Source organism: Myotis nattereri (assembly GCF_964212035.1).
Source record: "Myotis nattereri genome assembly, chromosome: 2".
NCBI lineage: Eukaryota > Metazoa > Chordata > Mammalia > Chiroptera > Vespertilionidae > Myotis > Myotis nattereri.
In genome coordinates, this window is record NC_138076.1 from 121,844,163 (window position 1) to 121,871,725 (window position 27,563).

Genomic DNA, 27,563 nt, shown 5'->3' on the forward strand with positions numbered 1-27,563 from the left:
GGAGCCTGATCTGAGCATTGACGCAGCTGTGAACGCTAGCCAAGCGACCTTGTGTCAGCCTGCTCTCCTGGTTTACAGCCACTTGGCTGCTGTTGTATCCTCTGCAGAACCTTGGCCTCCCTTCCGGCAACCAACAGGGCACCTGGCACACTGTGGGGCTTGGTAAACGTTTGCTCCATTGCACTCTATGGCTCTGTGCACTGTTCCCAACAATATTCCCCCAATCCTTTTACCTGGGTCTGCCGCCCCCTCCATTGCAAATCGCACACCCTAGGGCTTGTCACAGCACATGCTGTGATTAGGTTAGGTTTTTGGAGCTGATGTCTGGTGAGTCACCTGAGGGTGATGACCCAGCATGGTCAGTGGGACCCTGACCTCCCAACAGTCCCTCACTCCCGTGACAGAAAGCCAAGCAGAGCCCATGGGCTCCTGGCCCCCATCTCTCACTCTGTTGGGTGCACACTGGCCGTCACGGTGATCCCTTCTCCAAAAGTGCCCCTCGTCCCTGTTATAATCTGCTCTCTCAATTGGCTCAAAGCTGAGTGTGTGTGTGTGTGTGTGTGTGTGTGTGTTAGTGGGCCTTGCACCCCTAGCTCCAACCCTGTGCCCACCCATCAGATGACCCTCTCCCACATACCCAAGCCTCATTAACTTAAGACAGGACTTCCTAGTCTTGTCACAGCATGGCTCAGAAGGGTGTCACTCTGGGATAAAGGGGTGACGCCACTATGGCCGGAGAAGAACAGCCTGGCAGCCCAGCTGCCCCTGAAAGACCCCAGGGCTACGAACATCAGACTGTCCTCTTGCTCGGACCCTCCCCAATTAGACCCCTCTGAGTGAAGGTGGACCCTCCCTCTTGCAGAACAAAAGAAACACAACCGACAGTTTGCTCAAGTGACATATTTCAATATAATCTCTAAAACTCTATGAATTGAACAGATAAAATACCTCTGGGCTATTTTGTTACAAAATATTTGCCATTTGGATTAGTCGCTGGGTGCAGCCACCCTGCCTTCCCTAGAGAGGTTTCTCTCCAACAGGGTGAGGGGTGCCTGCGGGGAGGAGGTGCAGCAGGAAGGTACACACAGCAGAACACAGGGCAGACAGACAGATGGTTATCAGAGCAACTATCGGGTACAAGAGACGTTCTGGCAGGCTACAGGGGAACAGGTGGGGTGGGGTGGGGTCAAGGGCCCGGGGCTGATAGACATGTGTGGACACAAGCAGGCAAGCTTCCAGGTCAAGCTGCCCGGGCAGGTCTTGCTCCAGGTTTGGAGGTGGGACTTGCCCAAGAGTGGGTGGGAAAGCTCATTTCATCTCCACTCCTGATTCTGGAGCTGGAGCCAAATGGATAAAATTGATAAAGGGGCTCGGGTCCCCCAAAGTAAGGCCTAGAGAGTTGATAGAGTGGGGCCATGTTGGGGCTATGTCTGGGGCTATCAGCACTCCAGTGCCTTCAGCCTTGGGAGAGCAGAGGGCCCCATGAGCATCTCCAGTGGGGCCTCTGCAAGGGCAGGAGGCTTGTCCAAGGTTTCTGGGGCTAGGCTCTGGGGGCGGGGATGAGGGGGTCCCAGCCTTAGCCTGCTGGCAGGACAGGGGCAGGAGGATGCAGACAGTGGGAACTGTTGCTTCCCTAACAGGAGGAGGGCCAACTGCCCCTTGCTCAGGCCACTGGGATGAAAAGCCTCACAGCTCAGGCTTGGCTCTTGTGCTGCAGAGCCCAGGCTGGTCTGCTTCCGGGGCCGGGACTCCCAGTGCTGCCAGGGTCCCAGGGAAGCCACCGCAGTGCCTGGGAGCAAGCCCCAGTCCCCGAGCATCCGGGTCCTCAGGGAAGGCTCTGTGTGCTCCATCCCCAAGACCTCTGAGAGTCTGTCTGCAGAGTAAGGGCTGCAGCAGAGGTGGGAGGAAGGGGCCAGGGCTGCCATGCCCACTGAAAGGGAGGAGAGCACTTTGCAACGAGAAGCACTATGTGGGCAGTGACAAGGGCCTGACGGTAGGGGCTGCTGCTTCCTCACCAGCCCCTGGCATTCATGGTCCCCATTCCATAATCAGGTTTGGCCACCTCAACCCCCCACCCCTTCCTTCACAACTCATACTCCCTGCTGCCCACCCATTAACTTCCACTCTATTTCCAGGCTCCCTTATTCAAGATCCATTCACTCCCACCCCAACTCTGCTCCTCTTCCCGCTCGCACTCTTTACGGGCGATCCCTGCCCTGGCCACGTGCATCAGAAATGTCGTAGTGTGTGGCCCCATCTGTCAGCCACTCTGTTCTGAAAGCCTCTTATTGGCATGTCCTTGTTACAGTAGAGACACAAGAGAGGGACCAAGACAATAAGGACAAAAGCAGCTCGGCTGGGGAGCCACACGGAGGAGACAGCAAATTGGTCACAAGTTACGGATCCCAGGATGACAAAGACAGGGCTAGAAATAAACTCGCTGGGTGACGCCATAATGACGTTTGGTGACCACACATACAAATAAAACCAGGTCATCTGGAAGCTCCGAGAGCGCAGGACAAGGATCAGGGTCTCCTAGCTGGCCCAGGGCACTGCATTTGGGGTGTGAGGTAGGGTTAGGGAGAAGCACATTCACTTCCACCTCTGGGGACACTTTGATAATGGGCTCCAAGTAGGAGGGGAGCTCGATGAGGGACAGCAATGGAATGACGGCCCAGGACTGGAACCTGGCCCGGCTTGGACAGACACTTCCTGAAAGGGCGTGACTGGGGCCCGGGTATCTTCTGAAGTCTTTGAGGGGGCTGCACAGGCTCTGTGGGGTCACCTAAAGGTTGACTCCCCAATGCTATTTGGCCCCGAGGGGGTTGGTGAGACCCACTTTGCACTCTTTGCAATTCTGAGGGGGCAGGGACTCAGTGCCCCCTGCAGGAGGCGGGCCACTTCTTGGGGGAGGTGGAGAGGCGGGAGGTTTAAAGGCTGAGGGGCAAGTTTGGGATGGCAGCAGGGGGAAGGCACGTGCCTGTGGAGCACCTGCTTCTCCCACCCACTTCTGCATCCAAATCCCTCGCGGCGGCCACAGAAACCATGCGAGAGGGAGCCGGGCCTCTCCGACCACCTCCTCTGGCTGCATTTGCCCCTGGGCAAACCACTGCCCCTCCTCCCTGGCTCCACTGCCACAGGGGAGGGAACTAACCACTCTACTCCCAGGCCCCCTTATTCCAGGCCCCGGTGCATATTTCGCATTGGCCGGGTGTTATTTGGGGCTGGGGAACTAAAACCCTAAGAAGATTTATTTTAGATGAATGACCTCACGGTTCCACAGCTGGTTGAATTGACCTAGAGAGAGCTGAGACGAGTCCCCCTCCTCCCTCCCTCTCTCAAAGCTTTCCTGGAGTCTGCGCAGCCCTGGGCAGGCAGTGCCCAGCTCCAGAGGAAGGGCAGGCCCTGGGAGGAGGGGGAGGACGTGGTCAGGGCAACCAACATCCTTGGGGACAGACCGACCTCCTGCGTCTGCCAGTTGTGGGGGGTGGGGCAGGTGCAGCAGAAAAAGACCCCTCCTCACACTCCCACTTCCCTGGTCCCTTCAGGGATCCAGGGCCAACTCTCCTCCACCCAGTGCAGCACCTAGAGCTGAGCAGGGAGCCAGGCCACTTTCTGTCCGGTGCTGGGTGCTGGCTCCCCTTGGACCCCCCTCCCAGCCTGCGGCCCAGGGCCCAGTAGACTCAGACTCAGGACCCAGAAGCTGGGTAGGCCCTCAGTTCTTGTCCTCCGAAGTCCGTGGTCCACGTGGTAAGTGGTGGCAGGAGGAGAGGCCTGGCCATGCAGCTGTGCAGGGCCCAGGGGAGTGTGGGGGAGTCTCCAGATTGAAGGGGGGGGGGCGGGTGTTCAGCTGAGTACGGGAAGCATGTCGGGTGAGGCAAACCCAGGTGCCAGGGATCGAGGTTCTTTTCCAAAACAATGGTGATGGTGACCAGGAACACAGCGTGCCAGGGTGTGGGGAGCAGTGAGGGGGCGGCCGGGGCTCCTGGGTACAGCCCAGGGACCCTGGTGGCAGCCCCCTGGGGCAGCAGTGTGGGAAACAGTCTACACCAGGCTCCTGGAGCCGCTGGAGTAGCGGCGCCGGTGCAGCAAGGAGCCTGGCGGGCAGTACTGGTGAGGGTGGTTGTAGGGGGGCGGGGGTGGGGGCAGCGGGGGCTGGTGGATGACCTTGACCGGGGAGCCCGGGCCGCCCAGGGGTGTGGAGCCGCAGGAGTCAGAGGAGGAAGAGGCGTAGCTGGAGAGAGCCTGGCTTAGCAGGGGCTCCATGCGGGCCAAGCAGGGCTTGTCCAGGACAATGACCTTGACAATTTGCTGACACTGCACCAGGGTCCCTGGGGGCGTGGGTGGTGATGGCGGCAACGGCGGGGGCTGCTCTCTCAGGGGGCTAGGCTGCGGGTCTGGCGGTGGCACCGCAGCTCTCCTCTGGGCCCCCAGCCCGGAGTTGTGTTGGGACGTTTGAAGCCTGTTGTGAATTGACACCTAGTTTAGAAACAGCCAGAGAAGCATGAAATGTTACAAGACTAATTCCCAGCTACTAGGACTGGCTACCCTGAGCCTCCCTTCTCCCCTTCCCTGGCTCCTGTGCCCATTAGGGGCTCTCAGCCCTCACCTTGACCCACTCCCCATCTCTCCACCAGAGGAAAACTGGCAGCCAACAGAGGTTCCATCCCTGCCGTCAAGAGACTGGCGTGTTCTGCAACTGACCATGAGCAGCCTCAGTTCTCTCAGCCTCAGTCTCCTCATCTGTGAGATGGGCGTTTGGACCATAGACTCACTGAGGTTCTGCATAGCTCTGCAGTCTGACTTCATGGCCCTGCTGGGTGGCTTTGGGCTATGGGTAAACTTCTCCCCACCTTCCTCTCTACCAGCTTCTGAGCTTGAAAAACTGGGGTAAGGGTCTTTGCTCCCTCCCTGCCTCCCAGGGTATGTTCAGAGCCAAGGGAGGACTCAGGGACAGGGTTAAGCACCTGAGACTTTCCAGCCCTCTCCTTCCTCTGGCTTTGTTAGAGGGGAAGCCTCATTGTCACTGTAAACATCACGAAGGCACCCAAACCCCAGACTGCCAGGGACCCCTGAGGGGTGATCTGGAGCTCCCCCCACTCTCCCCGCCCCCAGACTCCCAAGGCCATGATCACACATCCAAGAGCAGCCCAGAGGGCAAAGGCCAGAGTCTGATCCCCAGCTGCCTTTATGGCCCAACCTGGATCCTGGTTAAACTTCTGCTGCTGCATGAGGGGTTGCCCAGAAAGGATTCTAATCCTTATCTCCTAGGTGGGGCATGAGGAGGTGGCCCCCTCCCTCAGGCCATGGAGGTACTATGAACCAGCCTGGCCTCTTCTTGCGAGCAGGGGGAGGGGAGGAAATGGGTGGCAGAGCGGCTAGAGGATTCTGGAAGGAGAGGGCTTTAATTCCCCACCCCGCAAGTCTCTAGATACTACAACCCCCTCCCGACACCTGAGCCCTTTGGGGGTGGCCGAGACCCTTCTCTCTGAGGATGTTTTCTACTGTCCTTGGAACCACCACCCAGGACAGGCTGTGCCAAGCCCAGGAGGATCCAGGCTACAGGTAGGGGACCTTATCCCCAGGCCTAGACCAGGAAGGCCCAGCCCAAAACGATCTTGGGGCCCTAACCAGCAGATCTTAACCCCATTTATTGGCAAAAGGTGCAATTTCAGGGATTCCCCCCCATTCCTGGGTCCCCTCTCCCAGTGGCCTGTGTCCCTCTCCACAGCTCCTGAGCCCCATCTGTCTGCCCTTCCATAGTCACAAGCCCCCAGCCAGGCTCAGCATGTTGCAGTCTTTACTCTTCATTCTCAACCTCCAGCCTTGGCAGCACTTCCCAGGCCTGAGATTCCCCCAAACTAATGAAGGGGCCCCTGAGCCCTGCACTGCCTTGACAAGACACAGGGTGAGCAGAGAGCGTGGCTGGGCCATTTCCCTCCTGGGGAGCCCTCTGTGGCCCTCACTTGGGCAGAAGGCCTCTGTCCACTGCTGCTGGGGGCAGGGTGGGGGGTGGCGGGGACAAGCTCCCTTCCCCACCTGCTCATATTCTGACCTATTTCCCAGGAGAAAAGTGGCCAAGACAGCAGGGGCAGGCTTGTGTCCCTTCTGCTCCCCCCCCCAAGACTCTATGGCTGCCCCTCCCCAGGCAAATGCCTAGCTGCCCAGTCCACACTCGCTGAGCCCTCTTCCTCCCCCTCCCCAGCTGCCCCCATGTAGCCCACAGCTCTGGACCTCATCCTGCCCCTCTTCTTCACCTCCCCTTTCTGATCCCACCTCCACTGTCTCACCTTCCTCCTCCCCACCCCAGCCTGATCCCTTATCTTTAATAGTAAGTGAAAAGCAGGAAGTGACAGCAAAACATTTTCTCATTCTGACCCCCTGCTGAAGAAAGAAAGGAGAGAGAGAGAGAGAGAGAGAGAGAGAGAGAGAGAGAGAGAGAGAGAGATTGAGGATGGAACATGAGTAGCAGCTCGAAGATGGAGAAGCGCCTGCCAGAGCGGCTTGGCCAGGCAATGAGGAAATGACAGAGAGAGGGCAGAGGACAAGGGAGCTCAGGGTCCAGCTGAGAGGGTGGGGCAGCGAGGCTGCCCTCTGTGCGGGAACAGAGGCTGGCAGGGCCCTGGGGCTAGCTGGGGTGGCAGCCTTGCAGATAGCCACATGGCCCTCTGGGGAAGGTTGGAGGGGAGAACGGGCCATCAGAGTGCTTGTCCTCCCTGTGCAGGTCCGGCTAAGGTGCGGGCAGGGCTGGCAGAACAAACCCGAGGGCTGGTAACTTGGTGTGTTTATCTGCAAGGCTAGAGAATGGGCAGCTGCAGGAAGATGGGGAGCGGAGGGGGCAGGGGATGGAATACCCACCCTGGGGGCTTGTCAGCTGCTGGGGCAGGAAGCTCCTCGGTGTAAAGGTGCCTCCTCCAGACACAGGTGTGTGGGAGATGGGGGCCGTGGGGAGCAAGAAGAAACTGGGCTCCCCTGGGTATCCTGGGGCTTCCCTGAGCTTAGTCAGGCTGATAGGTGGCAGGGCTCCTCCCCCAGATCTCTACGTGGGGGCTCCTCCAGCTTGGGTGGGGGGGGGGGGGCGGTGGGAAAGGAGGCGTCTGTGTGAGCAGCTAGTGGTCCCTGGAGGCTTGGCAGAACAGGAGTGAGGAGGCTCATTGGGGTTTGAGGGGAGCCAGTGCAGGAGGACAGGGGCCCAGCAAGGCTAGCAGGGCAAGCAGGGGACGACGCTCTTAGTGCCTGGGAAGGAGTAGCTGCTGCGGCTACTCCCCAGTCCTTCCCATGTGGCTTGAGGATGGGCTTCCCTCTCACATGGACAGTCTTCAGAGAGATCAGCTCTCCCCGCAAAACCCCTAAGACAACCCCAATCTATTCTGCTTCGCTTTCTCCTGCACACACCCTACCCTGTGGCCCACTTTCCAGATGGACCAGCTGTTCCAGGGAGAAGCTCTGTCCTCCAGCTTCTCCAAGAGGCACCGGTGGGCAGGGTCCAAGGGGCATGGTGGTGGTGGGGGGGTAAGAATATTGGGTTCTCTGATACAGCAGGTGTTAGGGGATCGGTGAGCAGTGTGCTGGTGGCGTGGGCTTGGGGGTGTGTGAGAGGGCTTCATCTGTAAGGTGTTAGTCAGGGAGCTGGGCCTGGGAGGGCAATCAGCTGGCCAGGCTGGGGGTGGGAGGAAGTGCTGCAGCTTAACTAGGCGCTGAACAGTGGCATTACCCATGCTAGCAGTAACTTTTAATTGTATCTCTTGAAATTGGTAAAATGGTGAGTCGGGCTGGGGAGGCATTGATTAATACCTGAGAAGAGAAACAACAGAGACAGTGAGAAGGACAAGCGGGGGCACAGAACCACTCACCGGGGCAACCAGGCCTCCACTCACCTCCACCGTGCTCTCCGAAGGCCTCTCGCCCAGCGCAGCTTCCCTTTTGGCTTTGAATGCAAAGAGCACAGGGCTCATTCTCCACCCTCCCGATACAAACCCCTGCCCCCTCCGACCCCTCAAACTGAGCATGCCTACAACGAGAGGGCGTGGCTGGTGAGACTCTGGGTGCCACGCCACTCCTGACTGAGATGCAGCCAGGGCAGTGGACTGGCAGGGGAGCCCAGCTGTGTGACCTGGGCAGGATGTCACGCCTCTCTGAGCCTCCACAGACCAGAAGACCTCTGAGATTCCGTCTAACCTGGCCATTGTGGAGCCTTCCCGACATGGACTGTGCAGGCTGGTTATGAGCTGGCATTGGTTCTCGGCTCCCAGAAACACAAGGAGGCTCTACTGGGCATTTGTGGGCACCACGTTCATCGGCCTCCTTCAAACACAGGCTCCTTTGTGTGAGGAGGGGCCAAGTTCCTTCTCTGTTCCCATCCCCGCTGCTTGGCCCACTGGTGGGGATTCAGTGAAGTGAGGCTTCCAAGCACTCACCACAGGGCCTGGCACGGGAGAGCCTGTGATGGCTCTGTAATTGCTACAAGGATAGACTGACTGGCCTGGAGCAGCACCAGAGACCCTGTGGACCCCCAGGGACAACTTGATGACTTTTTCTGGCTCAGTCATCTTCCTGCCCTCCCCATCCCACCCAGCAGGCATTCCAGGGCTCCTCTGCCAGAACCCCTCTTATCTCTCACACCCCTGAGGTGGGGAGGTTGTCAGCTCCCACGCTGCACTCATCCCCCTGCCTTCTGTAGCACAAAAGGGAGCTGGGCCAGTGTTTGGGATCAAGAAGCACTCCATGTGGAGGCCCCTGATGGACAGGGCCTGGGGGACAGGGCCTGGAGGACAGGGCCTGGGGGGGACAGGGCCTGGAGGGACAGGGCCTGGGGGAAGGGCCTGGAGGATAGGGCCTGGAGGGACAGGGCCTGGGGGGACAGGGCCTAGGGGACAGGGCCTGGGGGACAGGGCTCGTCTGACCAGGGCTGCAGCTTCAAAGAGGCAGCTGGGCTGCAGAGCGTGCAGTGGGCTGTCAGGGAGTCGATCACAGCTGCGATTCAGCTCTGGATAAACAGCTGCGGAAACAAGCAGCTGTGACCTGACAGAAAGAAAGGGGCCAGCTGAAAAGCAGGCGGGGGCGAGAGGTGGGGGAGAATCATGAATGCATGATGGCAGGTCAAACTCCAGTACAGAAGGTGACATCACAGTGAGCATCTCCATGCAGCTCAAAGAGCTCTCAGTCCTGCCTAGAAAATGAGTCACATCTCCCAGCTGGTGTGACTCGCCCTGTGAGCACGTATGTTGCAGCAGCATGGCATCCTGGCCGTCACTGAGGGGTGTGGACCGGCATGGAGTTTCTAGGCTCAAGCCGACGTCTTGCTAGGACCCTGGCTTCCCAGTGCTCAACGCGGGACACACTGCAGGCACTCGTAAATGTTTGTTACACATAAGAATAGGTGCCTGAATGAATTAATGAGCGCGTAGTTCTGGGTAGTTTGCCGGGGGCTGATGTGATGGGGTTTAATTCTCATGCCCCCTCTCCTAATTCTATTTCATTTGGGACTGTGGAGGTGGAGTAAGTCTTCCCTGAAGGTAGGAGTGAGGGGAGAGCAAGGTGTAGGTAGGTAGAGGTGTCAGTGGGAGGAAGGAAGCAGGCCTAGGAGCATGGCCAATGGGGGTATAAAGCCAAGAGCTGGCTTCATTTGCGTGGAGTGAATAATTCAACACCCCATGAACCAGCAGTCTTCCGAGAGCCTGGGTGTGTGAGGGCAGAAGGTGTCCTCACTAGGGCCAGGGTTATCAGGGCTCGGGCCTGACTCCCCATGGTGGGCAGCAGGTGGACGCCGGGCCCTGGGGCAGTCTCTCTCCTTCCTCCTCACTCCCACTATGAAGGCCCCATGAGAGGAAGCCTGGTGCTCCTCCGCAGGGAGAAATGGCCATGGAAACCAGCCCTTCCCTCATCCCCAGTCCCCAAGATCCCACGCCCAGGGGTGGTAAGTGGCCTCCATGCCCTCCCTGGCCCAGCCACCCAGGCCTGGGGTCTGAAACTCCAGAGCAGGGCCGAGGCTCACCTGTAGGCGATCCCTGCTTCAACTGCGAGTCCACCTGGGCTCCTCCAGACTTGAAGGAGCGTGTCTTTGCTCCCTGCTGCTTCTCCAGCTCCCCTAGGGAATGGAGAGGCTCATGAACAGAGAGAAACCCTAACCTCAACCACAAGAAAAAAACACGAAGAAGCAGAGAGAGCAGGATGAGAACGAATCCTTAACACGTGCTACAAAAGGTGGGCCTCAGGGTCTGGCACCCCACTTCATGGCAATTACTACCCTCTGGAGCCTCAGGTTCTTCATCTGTATATGGGGATGAAATATCTGCTTGACTGTAGAAGAGGTTAAGAAGAGGAAGGTGGGCTGTGTGGGTTTGAATCCTGGTTCTGATACATTCTGTATCACTTCAGGCAAGTTACTGAACTCCTCCATGCTTCACCTGAGGGATAGCAGTGCCCAGTTCAAAGCATCATTAAGAGGATTTACACGAGGAAATATATTAAGGCACTTAGAACAAGACCTGGCGGTGGCAAGTGCTCAATAAACATCTCTCATTACAATGTGTAAGATCACTTGGCACAGCAGACTTTGGTGACGTCTAGCCCGCCCGCCATGCGCCCCAGGGCTCTGCGCCCCCCGCCTGCGGTGCTTCCGCAGTGTTTTCTGAATCTCCCCAGGAGAGACCCACGTGCCCGGGGAGGAGCGGGTCTGTCAGTGCTGCACAGCCCGCATGGCCAGGGCATCTGTCTTGGTACTCAACTGAGTCTTGGTATTCAATTTCAATTTTTCTCTCTAGACTGTAAACCTGTTCCTCCTTGTTCTCTGGGTGCTGCTAGAGAACTGCCAGTTACCATCCTTGGAGATTTGACAGTCATTATTAAATCACTCCAGCTTCTCTCTTCCAGGAGACATAACTCAAGTTTCTTTTATTAAAGCTATTCTCCTGGGTCCCATTTCCTGCCTCTCTGGTTGTCTATAATCCAGGGACACAGACTGCAAGCCCCGAACCAAAACCATTTGTCCTGATTGCCTGAATCACAGCATCAATCAATACGAAATACTGTTACTGAACTGGGCTTCGTTCCTCTCCCCGCAGAGGGGCTTTCTCAGCTTTGGGGAAATTGGTGCTCAGTAAGCAGTAGCTGTGGCTGATTTTCATTTCCTCCTTTCTCCTTGACTCCCTGCCTCCCTGCCCAGCACTGCATCTTCCCTCAACTCACCTTTCCTTTCTCCTCGTCTGAAGAATCAGAGCTAGATGTCTCTCCTTAAGTCCCTTCCCTCTAGACAGCAGGAGAGGATATTCAGCTCCTGGCATACAGATTCTGGCGATGTCTACACCTTTGTACTCTGGGGAGATACACGATGGGCTGCTCGCAGGCAGATGGGAAAAGGTGCCTCTCCCAGCAAAGCTGGTGCCCATAGGCCCACTGTGGCTCCTCGGGGCTGTGTGGAGCCACCTGTGACATTTTGATGATGAGAGAAGTGAAGCCATTTCAGAGTGTGTCCTCGAGAATGTTCAAGATCAATGGCTGAAGTAGCATCTCTGAGCATGCAGCCCAGCCCTCTTTAAAGAGTCTGTTGGTTACACTGTGAGCTCCAGCATTGCAACGGAGCGCCAAAAGGGAATTTACACACCTCCCTCCGCCCAGTGACTCCAGTTATATAGTCTGGTCTCGTGCAGTTTTCTTGTTATAACTTGATTTAGTTATGGTTGTTTTCTTAGGAAACTGTCAACAAAACCTCTGCTTTCCCTCCCAGAGTGGAAAGTACCTCAAAATCAGACAAATGCAAATTCCAGCTCCTCTGCTTTTAATATGCATGACTTTGGACATATCCCCTTAACATCTCCGTCTTATCAGGCAAATGGGGACAATGCACCCACTGTGCAGCATCCGTGTGAGGATTAGTGGAACATAAGAAACTGCCTGGCACATAGTAGGTGACCCCAAACACTGATTAAAAAGCAATACTATGTAATACAGCTCTGGCTCAAAAACTCCCACTGCAGCTCCTGTTGTGTAGATTTTTATGATTTTATTTTAATCCTCACTAGAGGATATGTTTATTGATTGAGAGAGAGAGAGAAAGAGAGAGAGAGAGAAAGAGAGAGAGAGAAAGAGAGAGAGAGAGAGAGGAGAGAAACATTGATTGGTTGCCTCCCTTACTAGTGATTGAACTCACAACCTAGGAATGTGCCCTGACTGGGAATCAAACCTGCAACCTTTTGGTGTATGGGACGGTGTTCCACCCAACTGAGCTACCAAGCCAGGGTAGATTTTTATGATTTTAGAAATACTTTTCAACTAAGTGGCTGAATAAGGCAGACCTGAAGTTTAGTTTTATTTTCTGTTTTACTTTCTGAATCCATTCTTGTCTGAAAGGCTACCTGAAGCCACAGCAGTGCTTCAACAGTAAAAGCTTGCAAATGGACACAAGTAAAAAAGCAACCAGTAAAGCAGAGTCCCATGTGTTCTAACCGCCTGAACTGGAATAGTCAAGAACCAAGGTTTTCCTTAGAGAGACGGAAAGACCAAGTGAGGGGCAGTCGGAGAACCAGCCTGGCTCTTCTAAAGCACACCATGAAAAACTAGGTGGGACGACTATTTGAGATGAAAACAGACGAAAGAAATGAAACAACCAGATGTAGTGTGTGAACCCGGACTGGATCCAGGGGAAGAGGTTGAACAGGGAATTTGATGGGAGAGAAGCTGGGTCCCGGACCTCTTTGGTTTGCAGGCTGCCTTGGCCAGCTCGCTCAGTGTCCCGTCCAAACAGGGAGTTCTCACTTCCAAGGGGCGCATCTGCCGACCCACCGCCTGGCCAGGTGCACGCACGCACACACACACACACACACACACACATGCACGCACGCATGCAGCTCTGGCCGACCTTGTTTTACCCAAGAAGAAACAGAAGAGCAGTGCAGCCACACGGAGCCGTGATGTGCAGTGGCCCGGGGAGGGTTCAGGACGGCGGGAGGGGCCTTGGCTCACCCCACACTCAGTCCAAAGTGGAGGAAGGAGGCAGAGCATGTCTGTCTCCAAGCCCACTCTGTCCCTTGCCGACTGGGAGCTGGCCCGCCCTCCCTGCCGACCACCTCAGAAAGCCTGGGTTGACTGTGTCCTTACACTCTCTCCGGATCTGCTCCAGTTCTGTCACCTCCGCGATGGACTCCTTCAGGTCCTCCACAAACTTCTGCATCTCGTCTGAGCCCAGGGCACAGAAATGCAGCACCTGCTTCTTCTCGGAGCCCGAGAGCGGGGTCGCCAGGGTGATGCCATGAGAGTAATCTGGAAACCAGACCCAGGCCCATGGGCCGTGAGCAGCAGCGGGTGAGGCTGGAGTCAGCTGGCATGCTTACCCCCCTGCCCCGCCCCGGTCCATACAGCCCTCAACTCCCCCCCAACCATCCTCTGAGGCATCTCTGGGTCCCACGGAGACTCACACTCATTCTCAAAGAGGTGGAACTGCATGCCCAGCAGACCCACCGACTTGCAGAAGGTGTATGTGGAGGAGCTCTTCTTCTTTGGGCAAAGCTTGAGGATCTGTCAGGAGAGGGAGACAGAGATGCACTGGCGGGTGTTCACATGCGTGTGCCCAGAGGCATGGACCCCCAGGACAGTCCTGAACACACAAGCAGACGCACGCAAAGATACATGCACACACATACACACTTATGTACTTAGGATAGATTCACACACGTACATATACATCTACATGTACACACACACACATCCTCGTATATAAACACTCCCTGCATCAAAATGTGTGTGTGTGTGTGTGTGTGTGTTTACTGCATAAGACCCTACAGTGGCTATCCCCTCTGCACTTAGAAGAAGCCAAGCCACACTTCCTGCCCCACCTGATCTGGTCCCTGCCTTACTCTGACTTATGCTCAAGCCACACTCTCGCCCTTTCTGTAGCTTGAACAGGGCAGGCTCAATCCACCGCAGGCCCTTTGCTCATGCTATTTCCTTTCTGCAGCTCTCCCTGCAGCTGTCTGCACATCTGGGTTACTCTCATTAGTTAGACCTGAAATGAAATGTGTCTCCTTAGAGACGCCTTCCTTGAGCATCCTACCTAAAAAACCAACAAAATAAACAAACAAAGAAGTCCACCTGAACACCGTCCTCCTGAGCCTATCACCTGTTTTATTTCTTCATAGCACCTTCCTCTCAATTTGGTATTATCTTCTTTATTTGTCTTCTTAATTATTTTTTTATCTCCCTTCTCTACTAAAATGAAAACTCTGTAAGCCAGTTGCTCAATACACAAAATATTGAGCTGGACTCGGGGACACAGGAGAATGGGAGACAGAGAGCCCTGCCCTCAGGATGCTTATCAGTGGAGGAGGATCAGCTGGGTCAATAATGCACAATAAGCAAAAAAAGGTGAAGAAATGGATAAATAATGTAATTTCAGAAACTGAGAAGTGTTTTGAAGAAAATGAAATAGAGTAAGGATTAGACAGTGACTGGCAGGTTACCTTGCTAGGTGGGCAGGGAGGGCCTGTGTAAGGAGGTGATGCTCAAACTGAATGCAGGGAGGGTGGTGGTGCAGGTTGGGGAGGCACACGTGGGGGAGGTGGGGTGAGGGGAGGAGTTTTCAAGCAGACGGAGCAGCAAGCACAAAGGCTGGTGATGGAATGAGCCCGGCCCATGAGAGGCAGCCTGCGGGGCCCAAGGTGCCAGAGCAGCCAGGGAAGAGGGAGGGGGGCATGAGGTCAGAGGTCAGAGGTCCTGGAGGGCCGTGGGACTTCCTTCTCCTGCCCCAGAAGCCAGGGTCAGGTCTGAAGCATGGCAGACAGGCCTGATCTGCACTCTGGAAGGACCACTCCTGGCTGTGGCAGATGGGTCCTGCGTGTGAGCATTAGATTTGGGATAGTTTTAGATTTAGTGCCAACACGACTCATGGATAGAGGGGGTATGGGGATTGAAGGAAAGACAGAAACCAAATCCTGTTCACCACTGTTTGCATTTACAACAATGCCTGGCACACAGTGGGCATTTATTGAACATGTGTGGAATGGATACCTGGCTTCAAAGACCAAAGAATGAGTACCATACAGATGTAGGTGTGCTCACGTGCGCGCGCGCGCACACACACACACACACACACACACACACACACACAAACACACCAGCAGCCCTTCAGGCCCAGGAACAGCTCATGCCCCGCTGAGGTCCACCGCCCAGCACCGTACACCCTGGCTGTGGGACATGAAGTGCATCCCTTACCCTGCCTGCCCCAGGCTTCCGCTAAATGGAGAGAAGGAGGATCAGAATCTAGTTCATTTCCACTGTGACCGGGGAAATGATTTGACCTCTCGCTGCCTCGGTTTCATAACTTATAAGGTAGAAATGATCCTATCCACCTGAGCTACCTCACCCACAATGTGAAACCGCCACGAACAAGTTAAATCAGCCACTAAGCACACAACACTCGGTGTGAAATCTGGGAGGCCCCTTCGGCCCCTCTCGGGGGTCCCTGCTGAGGCTGAGCAGGGCAGAGGAGCCCTGGGCCGGTCACTCACCACCAGCAGGTCGTTGAAGAGGAACACCTCCCTCTGATGTGCGGCCTGCTTCTGCAGCTTGTTCACATCCGTCACCTCAAAGAGCCGGCTGCAGCAGACCAGGCGGCGATGGGGCACTGACAGCACCTGGAGAGAGGCACGTGCTCAGCAGGAGGAACCCAGAGCTCACGGCCCTCCCCGCCCCCACAGCACCCATTTCCCAGCAGATGGAGGGCCAGGGCTCTATTACAGGCCCGAGCTGACCCTAAACCCCCTCTCTCCTCACTGGGGCCCTTTCCCCTTCATCACGCTTCTTAGGGAGCAAGGCTGGGTGAAGGGCTCAGGATGCTGGAGTAAATGAGGACGTGAAGGGATGGGAAAGACAGTTGATAAGCGCTGTCAGACTGTTCATATCCAGTCACTGTCAACTGTTGCCCTCCAAGACCTTCTTCAGGGCACCCCATGTCCCAGGCTGTGGCCTGCAGGATAGCACCCCACCCCTTTCCACTGCACATGTAAACGCAAGTGTGCAAGAGGGAGGGGACTATAGGGACACCTTGAATCTGCTCCAGGGTGTAAAACTATCCACTCCAGTGGCATCTGCAGATCAGATAGATGCTAAAACCTCAGCATATAGGCTCTGGGCAGAATAGGGCTCTCCCTGCACAGACTGGGCAGCGGACCCAGTGCACAGCCTCACAAGGTCCCTGAAGTGCCCCCCAGCAATCGAGGGAGGAGGAACTGGAGACAGACCTCAGAACTGACTCCATACCCTTTGTATTTATGGCATAAAGAGCCCCCGCTGGCATGTAAGTAGAGCAGTAAACTACAGAGAACTGCAAAACCACAACATAAAAATCACTGCAAAACCACAACATATTTTCTGTGGCCCCAGTGGTTCAAGACACCACAGTCCAAAACCTACTGTTAGCCTATTCTCTGTGTCTATCCAGTAGGACCAGCCAGGCATGCCCAGGATCCACCCCTCCCTAAACCTCCCTATTTAGCCATCCAGATGCTTCAACCCTAGAGCACTGGGCAGTCTGCCCCTCACCTCACCTCTGTCTCTCCTGCTGCAGCAGCTGGAGCAAAAGGCAATGACGCAAGGAAAAAAAGAGGGTGCAGTCTATGAGATACAGCAGGGACTCAGTAACTGCTAAGTGCAAGAGTAAGGGAAGAGTGTTCTTGAACGGCAAGGAGGAGAATGGGAGGAGATGTCAGGAAGAAAGAAATGAGAGGAAAGGTGATGGGGGAGCCCAGCAGACACAGGAGAGCTAGTGATCCCCCAGGGGTACTGTTCTACAGCAGGCACTTACTGTCTTCATGCCCACGATGGACTTCTCCACCTTGGTGACGTACGTGACATGGTCCTCATTAGACTTGAGCTCTTTCTGCTGTATCCTTTCATAGATGCCCACCACCAGCTCCCTGGGGATGTCTGCGCCATCATCCACACCTGGGGTGAGAGAAAGGAGGCGGGGAGGTGGAGGAGGGAGGCGTCAGAGGCTTGGAGCCAGAGAGGGGAAGCCCCCTTCCAGACTGATGCCCTTAAAGGGTAGCCTTGATTTTGCCCTGTCCCTGCTCCAAAGCCTTCAATGGCTGGCACCCACATCCATTACATTAAGGACAAACTCCTCAGCCAGACACCAGAACTGCTATAATACGACCCCACATTTCCAGCCTCACCTGGAATGAGGCAATGAGGCAAGGTTCTGCTGTTCCAGAACCTGCACTCCCACCTCCCAGGCCTTTTCCCTCCTCTCCAAATGCAGCCTCCCTATTCCTGCCATGTGCCTTGCTTCTGCAGTCCACCTCCCTTCCCCCATCCCACCATGAGAGCATCTTGAAGGCTAATGTTCTGTCTTGTTTCTTTTAGAATTTCCCCCCTCCTGGGCTTTCCCCTCCCTTCCAATAGGGAGAATAGTGCTCAGTGATTAGTTGTTGAATGGGTGACAAGATTCTTCCCTCACTGGGAAGGTGGAGGTAGTTAGACATTGGATGACAGAGGCAGCCCTGTGTGCAATGCAGGTAAGGAGACCCTGTGCCCATCTCCTACTTCACAGTAATGGTAAAACTCTGGTAACAAAAATTAATAACAGGAAATACATCAACATGAAAACATATTTCTTTAGAAGCAGAAACAGATGCAATAAAAAATTCTACTTTTTCTAAATCTTTAATACACCACACTTCTTTGATAAGAGGAAAAAATTGAAAATTAATCAACTTCAGCAAGTGTCCTTAAAGGAGTTTTCCTACAACTGAGAGGACATTCACCTTCTATGAGCAATTCTCTGTATTGACCCTGTTTCTTCCATATCTGTATCTGGTCCTTAAAGGTGGGCTAATGGGCCATGCAGCACCCCTGGGGGCCTGAAGGAATGTGGCTGCGGCAAGATAAAGCTGGGATCAAGACAGAATACACAGGCCCCCCCCCCATCCCAGTAAAGATAGAAGGTTGTACATCTTCTCTTTCTGAATATTCGGTACAAAGGAATTTTTAAAAGAGGCTACACCCACAAAGACAAAGAGGAGGGGAAGAGGCGATGGTACCATGGGGTTTGGAAGGCAGATGAAGGAGTGACTGGATTGGCAAACCTGAGGAAGTGGACACGGAAGCACCACAGAACCTAGAAGGGCTCTAGAGTTGGCGGCAATAAGATCTGTTAAAGTGGAGGTGAAGGTGGGCTGAAGGGAAAATAGGTTGAAAATCGAGAAAACATTTAGATTTTCCTATCCCTTCCACTACAGCAGAACACTGAAGGTTAATCCTCTGAAAGGGATGAACCAGAAACTCTGGGTTGCAAGTTCCTCCTTTAAGCCCAGCCAAAGGGGGGAGTCTGTGCTGAAAACTGGGGGGTAAAACTGATGTCTATATATTAAAAGACCCCCTCATCCCTATTCATCCACAAAGATCTCAGAATGTTGGCAGGCAGACTCATAGCCTTTGGACAACAGATTGGACATTTCTCTCCAACCAGCACAAGAGAAAACATCTAAAGGTACTGCAGTAGGGGTCCCCCACTGAAACAGCTCAACTAAAGCACCCTATGATTAGTCCACCATTCAGCAGCCCGCCCGCACTCACAGAGTATTTAATCAGCTGTTTAGTGGCTCACTCTTAAATATAAATGGACAACCATTCATCAACTATATATGAGAAAGAAGTATGGGAAAACAGAAAGCAGAAGCCAGAAGAAGTAGAGGCAAGCAGGAAGAAACTGAAACAAGCAAATAAAAATATATCATTAATGTCTTCAGAGACATATAAGAAGATATTGCATCTACAAAACAAGAATATAACGCTATGGAGGAAGAACATTTAGAGGACAAAAAAGGAGTTATTTAAAACGAAAAGTATGACAACAGAAATGGAAAACTTAGTAAGAGACTCGAAAGGTAAGGATATCTTCAAGAAAGTCAACTAGAAGACAAAGATGGCAGGTAGAAAACTATAAACATTAAAAGATCAAAGTATGAGATCTAAAATCTGAGTAATAAGAGTTCTAGAAAAAGAGGACAGAGAAAATGGATGGTGAAATGAGCAAATACAATATTTAGAAAACTTCCCACAAGTGGAGGGCTTGTGTTTCTAGATTGAAGGAACAACACAGTGCCTAGTACAATAGATTTAAAACACACACACACACAGCCCCACAAGGTACACCTTCATGAAAATTCAGAACAGAAAGGACAGAGAAGAACCTATAACTTTTCAGAAAGAGCAAGAAAAAATAATAGCAAAAGGTCAGGAATTGGAATGGCAGTGTTAGCATTGTCAGTTAAAGGACACATACATAATACCTTAATCAATAAAGAAAAAAATTAAAAAAGTTTCTTATGGAATAAAAATAAAGCTGCTCTCTAGAAATGTCAATTTCTGTTCTTAATAGTTCCTCATTGGAAGGGGACTTACTGGGAGTCTAGCATCACTGTCATCTCTGATTTTTAAAACAATCTCAATAAAAATATAATCTAATGAGAGAGAGAGAAAAAAAAGACAATGGAGCAACGCTTCAAAATTCAGCGTTTAATGTTTCCAATCTGTAATTCTATACCCAAACAGATTGCCAATCAAGAGTGAAGATAGAAGCCCGGCTGGCATGGCTCGGTGGTTGAGTGTCAACATATGAACCAGGAGGTCATGGTTTGATTCCCAGCCAGGGCACATACCTGGGTTGTGGGTTCAATCCCCAGCGTGGGGCATGCAGGTGGCAGCTGATCAATGATTCTCTCTCAGCATTGATGCTTCTATCTCTCTCTCCCTCTCCCTTCCTCTATGAAATCAATGAAAATATATTTTTTAAAAAGTGTTGGAATTAACCCCATTTACTTAAAAAAAAAAAAGAGTAAAGATAGAAAAAGATATACTAGTATTCAGACACACAAGTTCTCAAAAAGTTTGCCTCCAGTGTACCTTTTTACTGGGGGGAAAAAGTGTACCTTTTCTCTCTCAAAGAGGAAGCTGTGAAATCTAGGCAACAGAAATCTAACACAGGAGAAAGGTGAGGATCCCCAGACGATGGTGAAAGGAGATATCAGAATGACAGCCATGCAGCTGTCCAGACTAGAGCAGAACTAGAGGACCCAGGAGACACAGCTCCCAGAATATGAAACTCAGGGAATATCTGCTGGGGCTCAATGTGCTTAGAGGAACTTGACACTTGAGGTGAAGAGTTTGGAGATGAATTAATGGCAGGTACATGAAGAGTTAAACAAATGGGCAAAGAATACAAGTATTCACTCCAAGGAAAATAGAAATAGAAAGGATTTGTAATCATTATATACTTCAAGACTCAGCTTTGTATTGTGTTTGCTCAGCTTTGGGTTGTGTTTAATATAAACAATGACATCACAAATATGATGCTACAAATGATGCATGGGTTGTGACATAATTTTAGTGGGAATGGGTTAGTGAAGGTAAATGAAAGAGGGCTAACTCCTTTTATTCCACTGTATGTCTGAATGTTTATGAACCTGTCACATTCATATGTTGAAATCCTAATGCCCAATGGTATTAGGGGCAGGGCCTTTAGAAGGTGCTTAAGTCACGAGGTTGGAGTTCTCATGAACCGTATCAGTGCATCTATGAGAGAGACCCCACAGACTCCCTTGCTCCTTCTACTTTCGAGGACACAGCGAGAAGCATCAGCTAGAACCCGGGCGTGGGTTCTCACCAGACACTGAGTCTGCTTGTGCCTTGACCTTGGACTTCCAGTCTCCAGAACTGTGAGAAATAAGTCTGTTGTTTATAATCCACCCAGACTGTGGTAGTTTGTTTTAGCAGCCTGAACAGACTAAGACAGAAATTAATAGATAACACTTAAAATTTTTCAAAATGAATAAGTAGCAGAGTGTGAAAGAAACCGCATACCAAAATATATGTACTGTGTAATCCCATTCATATGAAATTCCAGAACTGGCACAACTTGGCAATGGTGTTGGGAGGTCAGAGGAGTTGTTACTCAAGGGCAGGGGTATTGAATGGAACAGAACATGGGAGAATGTTCCGAGGTGAGGATAGTGATCTATATTTAGATCTGGGTGTGATTACATAGCTGTACAGGAATATAAACACTCATCAAGATTTCAGATTTACTGGTATAAGCCTTACAGTATGCATTTTTTACCAATAAAAAAAGGAATAAGAAAAAAGAAGCAGAAGGAAGCATGCTCTATATTTAATGATATAGAGCAGTAGTCGGCAAACTGCGGCCCCTTGAGTGTGGCTCTTGCACAAAATACCACGTGCAGGCGCGCACGTACAGTGCGATTGAAACTTTGTGGCCACACTTAAGGGGCCAAAGAGCTGCATGTGGCTCTCGAGCCACAGTTTGCCGACCACTGACATACAGGAAACACAAGAAAGAGGGAGAAATGACAGTGGTTGCCCCTAAGGAAGGAGAGTGGCTATAGGGGCAGGGACCGATATTTTTAATAAGCCTTGTAGAATTATTTGACTTTATTAAATTATGTTTGTGCATAACTTTTATTTTTAAAATGCTAAAAAAAGAAAAAATCAATTGTGCGCCCACCACACCCTGCCAGGTGGGGTACCGTATCAGTTAGAAGAGGACTTGGCTGGCAGATGCCATTCCTTATCTGCAGGGCTGACTTAAATGGACCCAAGACTGAAGAGACCTCAGAAGCTGTGAAGTGGGAAGGGCTAGTGCCACCTAGGCAGTAGCTTTGGGGCCAGGGGCTTAGAGGTCAACCAATGGAGGACAGTCCATGCAGGGCAAGGGACATTGCCCACGGGCCCTTGCTGCTTGGTACAGGGCAGTGGCAGTGCCTCCTGGAAACTCCCCAGGTGCCTGGCATGCAGGCAACTTTCCCTGCTGTGCATGACCAGGCCCAGAGAGCAGCGTCCAGTGCCCTTGGCTGCTGAGTGACAATCTACAATTGGGCTCAGACTCACAGAATTAATACTGAACAGGACAGGCGGGAGCAGTGGCCTCATCCACCCCGCTGCCCCCACCTCCTCACCTCGAAGGTTTCGGATGAAATCCTCCAGCATCATCTTCCGGTCAGGCTTAATGTTGGGGCTGTACATGTCGGTGTTGAGGAGGATGATGGCAAAGGCCAGGATGAAGATGGTGTCAGGGTTGTGGAATTGCTGCACCACCTCGGGGTTGCACATGCAGTAGCGCTGGCTGTGGTGGGGGACACAGAGCGGGGGCTGAGGCCTCTCCCCAACCTCCCCAGCTCCAGCAAGGGGGACTGTGGGGGCAGGAATCAGGCTCTCTGCAGGCCTTAGGTCCGGGAAGCTCCCTTCCTGTCGTCCCCCCCGTCCGCCCCCCATCGCACAGCCCCTCACACTCCGAAGCCTGGTCCTCTTCCCTTCTGAGGGGACAGGGCAGGTGTCAAACACCCACAGATCCCACCACACCAACCTTGCACTGATGTTCATTAAAGATTTGCTTGTTGTGGGATGAGTGAAATGCACGCAGGCCCCTGAGAACCCAGTGCTGTTCCAGCTTGGAGAGCTTGAGGGCTCTATCCCTTTTCTCTCCCTTCCTTTTTTCTACTAGCCCACCTCTCTCACCTCACCAGAAGGGCTTCTCCCAGCCCCCAGGCCCACAGCAGCTCTCCTTCTCCACCCCACCTCTCCCACCCAACCTCCCTAGGTGTGTGTTCTGAAGTGTATGAGGGAGGGGCTGCAGAGGGGTCCTACCTGAAGGCCTCTATCAGCCGCTCCACCTTCTGGGCCTCCCCCTGCACGCGGATGTGCGCCTGGAACTTGCGCAGGGCCTCGTCCAGCTCCATGCCTGAGAAGTCCATCTCATCCACCACGCAGCTGAGGCAGCGGGAGGAGGAACATGAGGAAAGGTTGGGCCCACACCCCCCCCCCTTCGCACTGGAGCTGAGAAAGGTGCAGCCACCAGTGGCTGGAGGACTCCACCCTGCTGGGGTGAGGGAGCCACTTTGCTCCCTGGGACCTCCCAGGCCTTACTCACCCCGAGGGGCTCCCTTTAATAACCCAAGAGACCCTTTGCCAGACCTCTCATCTAACACAATGGTCTGTGAGGCAGATGGCTGACTGTTGTCTCCACTTCACAGCTAAGAACCTGAGGCCCAGAGAGGCCAGCAGGTTGCCCAGGCCACAGAGCTAGGAGGAGGCTGAACTTCCAAAGCCCAGGTCCTTTCTTCTCAAACTCAGAGCGTCTCAGACGCAGATGAAAGTTTAAGACGTGCAATTCACTCTCCTAGCCTTCGGAGACCTGCTGGGAGCGTGCATGTCTCCCTTGCTTCCCCTTCCAGGTCCCATTGGGGTTTCTGGTGAGGGGACCCCCTCCTGCACCACCCTCCCATGGGCTCCCAGGTCCTTCCTTTGTAGCCAAGGAGCCCCAGCGCTCAGGGGAGCTGTGGCCACTGGGAGGAAATGACATATCATCTTAACGTGGGAGGGGACAGTGTGAAGCACAGCCACCCTGGGCCTGGGCCCAGCACTGAATCTTTTGTGACTTTAGTTCACAGACTCACCATTTGGAGCCCCAGTTTCTTCTGAGAAGAAGGAGGTCAGAGTCCTGCTCCCCAAGGGCCCCCCCACCTCTTAATGCCACCTCTAACCTTGAGGAGAGCACCAAGGACTTCCTCAGAGGGAAGGGCTGGTAGGGGCTGTCCTTCCCCCACCCTCTAGGACAAGGAGGATGGCCATCTCACTCTGGGAGCCTGTCCTTGGCTTGGTCAAACCCAGCCTTCTCTCAGGCTTGTCCAGCTGGATAGTGAGTCAGAGGGTGGGGCTGGGAGCAGGAGGCAAGAATTTGGCCCAAGCATGAGAATTGGCAACGTCAGTGTCTGAGCATTTGAGACAGACAACTGGGTAGTAGGCCCTCCAGGTTCAGCCTGATTTCTTGGCAGCTCTTGTTGCCTCCTCCTGATCCCTTCCCAGTGGAACGTGAGCTCTGAGATCAGCATCATGGGGCCCACATCTGCATGTCCCCGTAGCCCCGCCTGGTCAGGTGTTATAAATCCAGCACGATTGAGCCATACAGGGATGCCGCTGTCCGGAAGAGGTGAACCAGACAGGAGAGGGAGGGAGGAATAGAAGGGAGGAGACAGAGACACAGAGGACACAGAGAGTCAGTGAGAGAGACGGAGAGAACAAGGAGTGAGAGGCAGAGGGAGAGAGACACACAAAGAGAGGCAAGGAGATGAAGAGAGAGAGAGACAGACAAACAAGGGGAGACAAAGAGGGGGTGGGGGAATGAAGGAGGGGGAGAGGGAGGCAGGAGAGGTGGAGGTGGAGGAGGAAGAGGAGACAAAGACAGGACAAGACAGAGGCAATGAGGGGAGGAAAACAGCAAAGACGGGACCTGGTGGGCCTCGGCGTGAGGTGGCAGTAGGTGGGGGACAAGGGGGCCTTGCAAGGCCAAGGGGAAGGGCACTGAACCCCAGCTTGGTCAACCCTGCCTTTGGGGCCTGCCTCCCTGGTGGACCCCAGAATGGCCCCTGGCTCCCCTGGCCTGGAATCTGGGTGCCTCCCCAGGACCACTTGTCCCTGTGGGCCATCTACCCACTCCTCACCTGGCCCTGACCTCTCCCTGCAGGCCTCTGAGGTCCTGGCACAGTGCACCCCTCACAGTGTCCCTCCCAGAGCCTCTGTGCATGCGTCTTCTGGTACCGCACTCTGGTCCAGGCCTCACCCCTGAGGAGGAGGGTGGGTGCCCAGAGGCCCAGGCACTGTGCACAGTGGACAGAGGAGGCGGTGGAGCAGCTGGGAGAGGGTGGGATCTGCTCAGCGAAGCACGATGGCCTAGTTTCCAGCCCTTCACTCAGGTGACACGAAGCCAGCTCACTCGCTCTCAGGGCTGCAGCTAAAAGCTTCAGTAATGAGCCCATAGCCTGCAAGTCAAGGACTGGGACAGACACGCAGCTGGTGGAAACACCAGCCACGATGGGGAGCACTACATAAATCAGTCACGGCCACGGGGATGATGACTTCAGTCTCTACATCTCACACCTATGAAAACCCCGCGGAAGGAGGCTTGTTAAATGTAGATCCCTGAACCCTACCCCAGATCTACCGACTAGAATATCTGGAGGCAAGGCCTGGGAATCAGCATCCTTCAAAGATTCTTTAAAAATTAAAACTAATAGCTGAGCTGAGTGCACGGGTAGGGGGATCTGGCCCATGTAGAAGCCTTTAAAATGTAAGTCCAGCAACTCACAGGCCAACAGGCAACAGCTCATGGGGGCACATGTGTCCCCATCAGTTCTCAGGGGCTGCCTTTGCAGTGGGGGTGGTGAGGGGGGACGATGGAGGTACAGACAGAGGCAGTCCCCACCACACACACATTCATGCTTCCTCCCTGCCACTGCCACCACGGGGCCGCAGTGGTTAATGGGTAGCTCGTGTCCTGGCATTCTCGGATCCCGGGGGGGAAATATCAGTGTTTTCTGTGAAACCCCCAGATGGCAGCAAGAAGCCATGCTGCAGGGGGGAAAGGCACTATTACCTCCAGCAGACAAACGTTTTCCTCTCTGCGGAGCTGGCGTGGGGCCAGGTGACCTCCCAATCTGACAATCTCTGACAAGGACTCAGCCATTCTCTACGGCTCTGCAGACGCTCCGGGCTGGCAGGAGAGGCATCATTTCCGGCTGGCTTTGGAATACAGCTCACGATGACTGCTTCTCCCCACGCCTCCCAGAGAACCATCACTTGCCTTCCTGGTGAGCCTGTGCCTCCTGGGGCAGCTGCTCTCTAACAAGCCTGCTCTGGTGGAACCTCACCTCTGGGGTCTCCGTCATCCTGGGATCGCCCATAATCCTCGCCCGTCCCCACAGCTTGATTGCTTTCTCACCTCAAAGTAGCAGCGTGGGCCTGCACCTTGACCTCTGCTATCTCTCCTCTCCTCTCACCTTTTCCATCGCTTCTCTTATTTTGCAGTATCTACCAGCGCTTAGAATCTCCCTCTCCCTGTCCTCTTTGCCACCCTCGAATTCTTGTAGGGAGCAGATTGTTGACAGTTTTCCAAATCCTTTCTGCTGCCTCCACCCAGGACAACCAACTACCACTTCTTCTCTTAGATCATCTTTAAGGTGAAAAATATCACATGTTTCTGGGTGGTATTTTTTGATGTATGATCTCCCCATTTTACAGAAGGCAAAACTGAGACCCCAAAGGGGCTTGCTCCATGCTCCCACCACTAGGAAGGGCAGGTGTCTGGCTCCCTGCTTGTGAGCCTCTCCGCACCCCTGGGCCCTCTCCACTTCACAGGGGGTCCTAACACTAGTGGAGAAGCGCCTCTGTGCTCTCACTGAGCACTGCTCTTAGTGCCTCACTAAGCGCACAATGACAATCTCCTCAATCCTGTGTGATGTTAATTATCCTGTTATTTTTATTACATACAGGAAAGTGAGGCTCACAGGAGAGCTGGCCCTGCAGGGAGACTGCATGCATCCAATTCCAGGGCCAGGCAAACCTGCCCCTCCCCCTCTCAATGTCTGATGCTAATGTGTCTCTCCCTTGGGACTGCTCCCTTACCCAGGTGCCTGATGGGAGCTATGACGGGACAAGGGGGGACAACTGGCCACAGCCATAGAGTCATGTGTGAGGAGCCACTTCTCATGCAGTCCGCATGAGGCTGTGTGACTACCCTGCAGTTTCAGAGCTCGCCTGGGCACACAGCCCACGGCAGGGGCTAAATCCTTGCCCTCCTACCTTCCCCTTTCTGGTCTGCCCTCCATCTTTCCCTCACTCCCTTCTTCTCCCCTCTCTCCCTCCCTCAGTCCTTCCCTCTTTTCCTTCCCTTCCTTCCAACAAATATGCATTTAGTGTCTTCTGTGTGCCAGACACTGTGCTAAGGACCTGATATAAGTGCAACACAAACACAGATCCTGTCCTGATGAAAGAAACAAATGGAGTTTGAAATAATTATTTCATTATAATTGTGATCAGTCATATGTAGGAAAAAGACAGGTTCCATGAGAGGATGAAGGAGACATATTTTATACTGGTGTGTTCAGAAAGGTCTCCTTGAGGACATGACATTTGAGCTGAGATTGGAAGATGAGTAGGAGCTGACCAAGGGAAGAGGAGGGTGGGAGAGAGCTTGGAGGCAGAGTGGGGAAAGCACATGCCAAGGCCCTGCGGTAGGAAAGAAGTTTCAAGGACCTAGAAAGGGTCAATGAGGCGGCAATGTGGAGAGTAAAGGGGAGAATGGAGAATGGAGAATGGCAGACTGTGGGGCTGGGAAGATGGGCAGGGGCCCAACCGGTTAAGAGCTCTGTGAGTCACAAGAAGGATTTTGGAGTTTATACTGAACGCTGTAGGAGACAATGGAAGGGTATGGTCAGAGGTCTGATAAGATCCAGTTTGCTGTAAGAAGGCTTCTCTGGCTGTTGGGAAGAGAATGAACAGCAAAAGGAGGGCAGGGAACCAAGAACAAGGGAGGGGCTCAGCTAGGACACTACTGCAGAGGTCCGAGTTAGAGAGGGTGGGGTTTGGGCTGAGGTGGAAGCAGTGGAGACACGCTGAATGGACAACCTGAGATACATCGTAGAGGAAGAACAGATGCACCAGGTGATGGAGGGGGATGTGGGAAGTGAGGAAACGAGTCAACGATGAGTCTCAGCTCTGGC

General features: G+C 53.6%; 1 protein-coding gene across 2 annotated transcripts in view; it reads right to left on the minus strand.

The window, feature by feature from the left end:
• Positions 1-897: 897 nt before the first annotated feature.
• IQSEC3 (IQ motif and Sec7 domain ArfGEF 3) overlaps positions 898-27,563 on the minus strand; it is a 107,199-nt gene continuing 80,533 nt past the window's right edge. The window contains exons 6-14 of one of the 2 annotated variants that reach the window (XM_081083663.1): positions 22,654-22,776; positions 21,966-22,132; positions 16,796-16,935; positions 15,501-15,626; positions 13,413-13,512; positions 13,096-13,257; positions 9,995-10,087; positions 7,878-7,927; positions 898-4,479 (exon numbers count right to left, since the gene is read on the minus strand). In XM_081083663.1, coding sequence (XP_080939789.1) covers positions 4,045-4,479; positions 7,878-7,927; positions 9,995-10,087; positions 13,096-13,257; positions 13,413-13,512; positions 15,501-15,626; positions 16,796-16,935; positions 21,966-22,132; positions 22,654-22,776 — 1,396 coding nt within the window. In that variant the 3' untranslated portion in view covers positions 898-4,044. Of the gene's footprint in view, positions 4,480-7,712; positions 7,795-7,877; positions 7,928-9,994; positions 10,088-13,095; positions 13,258-13,412; positions 13,513-15,500; positions 15,627-16,795; positions 16,936-21,965; positions 22,133-22,653; positions 22,777-27,563 lie in introns of those variants that run through there. The other variant, XM_081083662.1, reaches the window with a different exon arrangement.